Source organism: Sinocyclocheilus anshuiensis, unplaced genomic scaffold (assembly GCF_001515605.1).
Source record: "Sinocyclocheilus anshuiensis isolate Anshui unplaced genomic scaffold, SAMN03320099.WGS_v1.1 scaffold881, whole genome shotgun sequence".
Taxonomy (NCBI): Eukaryota; Metazoa; Chordata; class Actinopteri; order Cypriniformes; family Cyprinidae; genus Sinocyclocheilus; species Sinocyclocheilus anshuiensis.
In genome coordinates, this window is record NW_015558695.1 from 1,230,130 (window position 1) to 1,237,716 (window position 7,587).

Here is a 7,587-nt window from a genome sequence, read left to right on the forward strand (position 1 = left end):
CCTCACCTGCTCGCGCGAACACTTTTATTTTTGTCAGTCGTGGGGCGGGGCTTGCTGTTTTAATTGTAACCTCAAATGTAATTGGTTATTCCTCTTTTACGGAAGTCAGTATTTTTATTTATTTTATTTTTTTTATTAATGCCAAAACACTTAATAACAAGCATATAACCACAACAACCTAAAAAACAATAGAGCTTTTATACATTTTTTTGTATAAAAACATTACAAAAAAATAATACAAGATAGAAAGTAAAAAATAAATAGATAAATGAATAAATAAATAAAACTAAGAACAAACAAATAAATAACATAAACCAGAGGGGGGAAATTATACAAGGTTAAACATTGAAAGCAATTTTTTACTTTTGAATGATTTTTTTTTTTTATGCCCATCAAAGATAAAACGTAAGAATTACAGTCAGCCAGGAAAATTGACAGTACTGGGTTCTTACCCAAAAATTTACACTTATGAATAAAAAATTTGCCAAGTATAATAAAAAGATTAACAATATATTGAATCCCAAAGTTAGAGTTATAATAAAAGAAAATAATATCAAAAGTGTTGATACATATTCTAACATTTGTTTTATCTGAGAGATAGGTACATAACTCATTCCCAAAAAATTTCACACAAACACATTCACAAAAAAGATGTACAATGGTCTCTTCTATATCACAGAAAGTACTTTTTTTTTCAATATTTTGCATATACGTACTAAGTACACTATTACAAGGGTAGCATCTATGTAATATTTTAAATGTGACTTCTTTTATTTTGTTTGTTAATACATATTTGTGTGGAAGAGACCAAGCGACACTCCAATTAACATTGTACAATGCCATCCATTTAAAAGAAGACGCTGGAATAGATTTTCTGTTGATATGATTTCGAACAAAGCGGTTATTGAATTTGTCCTCAACAATCAAAATCCCTTCTACTGAGATAGAATTGTTAGGCCTATATATAGAAACAGGATTAAAGGTTTGCTCTCCTTTCAATAAAGTTTTTATACCACTAGGAATGGCATTAAATACAGTGTTATATTCTTTTAACGAAGCCCCAAAATCAAATTTCCTGGAAAATTCTGAGGTTTGCTCTCCTTTCAATAGAGTTTTTATACCGCTAGGAATGGCAGTAAATACAGTGTTATATTCTTTTAACGAAGCCCCAAAATCCAATTTCCTGGAAAATTCTGAAAAGGAATATAGCTGACCATTGTCATCTGCCAACTGATTAACAAAGTATGTGTTATTTAAATACCATCTCTCAAAAAATAATGATTTATTTCTGTAAACAATATTCTGATTATTCCAAATAAAACAACGGTGAGGTGAAAAATTGTGTTTGTAAACTAGTAACCACGACAATAAAGCCTGTTGGTGAAATTTTGCTAATTTAATGGGTAATTTACCAAGTGAAAAGGGGCACTGTAACAAAAATTCAATGCCTCCAATTTTCTTAAAAATAACATTAGGAAATGTGTTCCATATAGAATCAGTTTTTTTAACGAATCTTTTCAACCAATTTACTTTTAATACATGGTTAAAGAGGGTGAAGTCCACAACGTCGAGACCTCCATCACTAATCTTATTTCTTAGAACCTCCTTTTTAACTTTGTGTGATTTGTTTTTCCATATGAAATTATATAATAATTTATCCAAAAAGACACATGATGATTTAGGACAATCCATTATAGAGAAGAGATAAGAGACTCTTGATAGACCCTCTGCTTTTGACAATAAGACTCGATCAGCGAGAGACAAGTCTCTTGCTAAGAATTAAACTTCTTTCTAATCACGTCTTTAATAGGATTGAGATTAAGTTCTGAAAGAAGCATGTTTGAATTTAAAGATATTTTTACACCCAAATAATTAATTACATCTTTAAGCTGAATTCCACAAATTGCTGTTTTAAAGACGGACAGTTCTGACCTCTAGAAGTGAACAGATACCAACGAGATCAAAGGCAGATATCGCGATATTCTCACTTGCATGCTGTGTTGCTAATAAACATATGATTTCAGTTCTGTTGCTTTTATATGAAAATAAATATGATGAACAAGACACTCAAAGTGCTTGCTATTTAATTCCATACGAAAGGTGTATTTATCATCCATTTTTACTTTAATACAAACATGTATTTTTCATTTTTATAGAAATATGACAACAATCACATTATCTCACACAGAGATCGCACTGTCATAGTGTTTGGGAACATTCATGCATAATTTAAATACATAATCATATGAAATCAGATAAAAATGAAATATTTTAGAAGAGAACACAGCATCACGGGTGTCTGAACCAATGAGCATTAAGCTGTGTCGTCAGTCAGTCGTTTCCCATCAAGCTTTTGATCAGCGCAGTCGGTGGAGAGCAACTGCGCGCGACTGCTCAATCCGACACAGCCGCCTCGCCGTCGCGAGAGCTTTTTTGCACACGTCAGCATGACATCAGAGCAAGTCGGACGTAACTCGGACACTTTTCTAACCGGCGTGCATCTCGCGGTGATCACCGGTGATCGATTCTGCGCAGATTTTGCTCATCTCAAACAAGCCGAATGGCTTCTGCTTCTTTTCCACGCAATCACTAGCGCCCTGTAAGTTTATTAGTTCAGTGAGCGGGTACGAAATTCCGCGAAAAAAGCGGATTGCTTTACGGCAGCAACAAACCCACGTGCTATCCGCTGTAATTACGACAGTGAATTCCACTCACTAGGGGGCTCAAAAGTCGTAAAAAAAAAAAATACAAAATAATAATAATAAAACACTCCTTTGTGGTAAAAGCCCTGCTTTGCTTCTAGTTATTTTTGACGATTAAATCAATATTAAATCCATTTTGCACCACTGATGTCAATGTGTATATGCACTGATTGGAAATGAGTTACTCCTGAAGGAACTTCTATAGGGTCAAAATGCTCTGAACTTCAGTCTCTGGATGGTTTCCAAACACACACAAGAAAGCACTTATCAGTTAGTACCTCTTTCTCTCACACACACACACACACACACACACACACACACACTTCTGAGTGTCAGTGCCAGTGAGCGGTTTTGACCCGACCTTATTTAAAACATAACATGAGTGAGTAAACTGGCACTTAGAGTAAAAGATGAATCTTTATTGACAATATAGCCTACCATTTGTTAGGATCACAGCACGATTAAAGCAAATTTGTCAGCATATGAATGTATTATGGGTGGTTTATAATGACTAACAATTAGATTACAGCTATTCATGTTCACACAGGAAGCAGAAGTATTGACGTTTGTCACCTAGAGAAGACACTCCTGAGGTCTTTTCTCTGACAGGGATTAAATATATGAGGATAAATATGCACAGTCTCTCTGCTGCTGTCCTGCAGAGGCTGGTTTTAGACCTGGCAGATGGGCAGATGCTCATATCCTGGCTGGAGTGAATCCTGGGCGACAGCAGCACACATAGAAAGTCCTCATAAGGGAAACCTTTACTCTACTGTGTGTATGGAAGGATATGATGGAGACACTTCTTTTCCAAAGATCCAAGAATTTAATTCAAGCATTACTTATTTATAATTACTGAATGTGAATGGTATTCTGAAACTATAAAAAAAATAATTTAGTCTTAAAATGCTGAATGTCCAGCAAATTCAGAAACATTTAATGAGTTATAGCAACATTTTATTTACAACAGAAATGCACAGGTAGAAGAACAGATGGTAGAAACAATTTACAATCGCTTCAAATAGGCCAGCGCGTCCTGTGCAAGACTTACAAAATAATCTATAGTGTATCACAGCCACACATACGTACAAAACACTGAGCACAACAGTGAACTACAGCAAAAATAAGACCAGTAAATCTGCATGAATGCTTAAGAGATCTGAACAAACACTGAAAACTGCTGTCAGTTCGCAAAAAAAAAGTTAATTTTGAATTTGGAGGTGGATCATAATTACCAAATTTGGTCTGTACATTAATCGAACACAAAATAAATAAATAAATACATAAAAATCAATAAGAACGTAAAACGTGCAAGCAATGCACAGTACGACAATATACGGCAGCTCACAATATAATGTGCATTCAGTGTTCAGAAACTGTAAGAATAAAAAAAAACAAAAAAACACTTATGTTAGCCATGATCCGATCACAGAAACAAATCAAGAATTAAGAGTGTGACAGCTGGAGAATAAATTTGCAAAAAAACAAACAAACAAAAACAACTGTGAAAATAGTTATTGAAACATTTGAAAGGATGGTCATGATCACACACACACAAAAAAAAACCCAGCATAAATTAAATACTTCTGGCATAACTATTTCGGCCAAATGTGCAGGGATGTATCGCAGATATACACACATTTGGGACAGCCACAATTTTTTTTTTTTTCTGAAAGCCAACCAAAAACATTGAAAAGCACACTTTAACACTGAAGAAACAAACCTTAATGAGTATGAACAAATGTACAACTGAGCATTGTGAACGTTACATGAAACCTATCCACCTAAATCAAGTGTGTTAATCGAGTTAACCTACCATTTACATAATCAGAATCGACAATAAAATGCACACGCAACATGCATGTGCCAACCTAAAATCTCTGAATTCACGGTGAGTATCCATGCATGTGACACATGAAGACATCTCAAATGGCCCTGTTAGGTAGAGTTCCCTTAAACCAGTGTTTTCATTTAAAACAAAAAAAATCTGGATAAAAACAGTTTACAAGAGAACACTCAACAAAAGGGAGTGTTGAGCAAGAAAATTCATTTAGTTATCCTTAGAAGCCATCCTTTGTTTTTTTTCCTTTTGAATTCTTTGTTATTAAGACACGGGCTGCAACATAAAGCACATCACACCAAATGCGGTTTTCCAAGAATCCGACAAACAGTAAGACTTTTTTTTTTAAATACAGGAAAGGTGGTGCTCAAGCATGCTTGACACGCTGAAAACAACATTCTGAGCTTGGGGCCTCAAGTCACAATGCCAAAAACCCTGTAGGATTAGCGCATCCCTCAGAAATGCCCCGCCAACAACAGTAGTTTTACAGCACTGTAGCGTGTTAGCGAGTGACGGCTGTGCAGATGAAACCGAGAGCAGCTCTACAGATCTATGAGAGATTCACGCTTTTTGAATCTGTGAATGCTGTCTTTAATCGTAACCGTCCGTCTCAAATATCCTCTGTGCTCTGGAGTCTTCAGGAAGTAAGAGTTCATGCCTTCTGGAAAGGTCTCTGGTCTCTTTCTGTCACTGGCTTGGTCTCTTTTACAGTCTTTTCAAGCGTCTGTCCGAGGTTACAGGTCAAAGGTCAGTGACTTTATTCTCCACAGCTGCAGCGATCTGTTGTAGTCTGTAGCCCAGCTGCATCTTTTGAGCAGTGGAGTCCTCCTCTAAAGCTGTGATGATCTGAAGAGACGCAAAAAAGTTACAGACATGAAGAAGATTGTGGATCTTTTTTATTTCCTGATATGTAAACCATCACCCTAGAGTTGGCTGTTTAGTTTCAGACAATGTAAAAAGGGGTAATATTATGCAATTTTTAAATTTAATTTTACACTGAGATAGAGACCATAGATATCATAGAGATGGGTCAGATAGAGGGATGAGACTCTAAAAGTGCTGATCTTCTTAGCTGGTAAAACATCTGTGTTGAATCACCCAATAATGAAATGTGACTTTCTGTAGTTTTGTCTCATATTAATCTTTTAATCCTATTTACAGATTTCTTGACTCCACAGCAAACAGAGCAATTTTTTTTCTTTACAGTCCCAATACTTATGGAGGGCACTGTATATATAAATATATATAAAATTACAACTTTAAAAAATATTTTGACAGTTTACCAACAGCAAGAAATGCAGACTTTACCAAATTTTACTCTTATTTGTAGTTTCTCGGGTTTTTGAATAACAGTATTTATTCTACTTCCTCTGAATTAACTGACAGTGTTCATATCCATCTATCTGACATCAGAAAGTTGCAAAAGCACACAGCAAACTTTTACAAGAAAAGGTCAGGTGTTTAAGTGACCTAAAGTGACATATGTTAATAGTACAACAAATCCTTTATTCTCGAAAGATCAAGAAAAATGTGATTCCTCATGATAAAAGTAATGTCTACCAGCAAATACTGCTTTACTTTTAAATGTGGGGCAGTAGGGCAGGAGATGTTTGCAACGAGAGTTTATTTTTGTCACTGTTAATACTGTGCATCGTTTTGTTACTAGGTTGCTATAAAACACGTGCCAAAGCATGAGTGCATGATAAGAATGTGCTGTCAAGCCCCTTCATCACTATTCACACCAGAGCATGCAAATATCAGAGAGAGACAGAATATACCGAAGTTCTCACCTGATCATAGTATTTGTTGATATACTTGTACAACTCATGCAACGCCACTAGATGATTAACTTCATTAGAGTAGTTCTGCAAAGGAAGCATAGCAGAGCGTAAATATTAATATTATAATGAAGTAGTTACAATTAAAAATGCATTACGGCTACATCATCACTGGAACACCACTTTCTCTTGTATGTGCGTACAACAGTTAGTAGAAGCTAAAGATTATGGTTTATAAAGTTTTAAATATGGATATTTTTCTTACACAAACGCATCGGCTCCAGAAGGCCTTTATTAACCCACTGAGCCATGTGGAGCACTTTTTATGATGGATGGGTGCACTTTTTTGGACTTCAAAATCTCAACCATCATTCACTGCTATTATACAGCTTGGAAGAGCCAGGACATTTTTTTAATATAACTCTGACTGTATTCGTCTGAAAGAAAAAAAATCACATACGCCTAGGATGGCTTGAGAGTGAGTAAATCAAGGGGTAATTTTCATTTTTGGGTGAACTATCACTTTAAGTTTCTTGAAAATTGGATTTTGCATTCAATCAGATATCAATCTATTAGTTACAACAGGCAACACCTCAAATATTCATCACCTTATATTTTTTGCAACGTTTAGGCAAATCTAAATCCTTTTGATCACTTTTTGTCACGAGTGTCTCAAGACGATGCATGCCAAATTTCATGTGAATCAGACCAACAGCTTATAATAATTATATAGTACAAAATACATTTATCAGAAAATGTAAAATGGCTGGAAAATTTTATAAACAGAAATGAAATCGGAGATATACATTTTGTACGACTTGACAGAAGGATTCATACAGAAACTTAATCTTAAAACATTCCCCAACTTTTACAGAGGCAAATATGGTAACCCGAGTATCACAGACTAGGTAAATGCCCATAACTCACCCTAGAGAGTTCAGCTAGAGAGGAGTTCATCTCTTGGTCACTGACAGGGATGGTCTGTCTTATATCTGAATAATATCTGATGAAATACAATCAACAAAGTATGGTGAGTACATGTCATTATGCATTAAACTGCATTAATATGAGCTAACTGAACTCACCTCTCCACCATTATATTAAATAAGTGATTAAATATATAATTAAATCATTTTATATAAATATTTTTTAAATCATTATTCATTTGTATATATTTCAAGTAACAAATATACAGTAACTATGCATATAAATATACTTTTCTTTTAATAATTGGCTTTGTGCATCTTACCCAGATGCACAGAGTCCG

The 7,587-nt window shown here is 34.9% G+C and overlaps 1 protein-coding gene across 1 annotated transcript in view; it reads right to left on the bottom strand.

Annotated features, from left to right (window-relative positions):
* Positions 1 to 3,940: 3,940 nt before the first annotated feature.
* The window catches only part of LOC107681368 (plexin-B1-like), a 91,387-nt gene continuing 87,740 nt past the window's right edge, over positions 3,941 to 7,587 (bottom strand). The window contains exons 32-35 of the mRNA XM_016477644.1: positions 7,406 to 7,416; positions 7,248 to 7,323; positions 6,333 to 6,407; positions 3,941 to 5,388 (exon numbers count right to left, since the gene is read on the bottom strand). Coding sequence (XP_016333130.1) covers positions 5,284 to 5,388; positions 6,333 to 6,407; positions 7,248 to 7,323; positions 7,406 to 7,416 — 267 coding nt within the window. The 3' untranslated portion in view covers positions 3,941 to 5,283. The remainder of the gene's footprint in view (positions 5,389 to 6,332; positions 6,408 to 7,247; positions 7,324 to 7,405; positions 7,417 to 7,587) is intronic.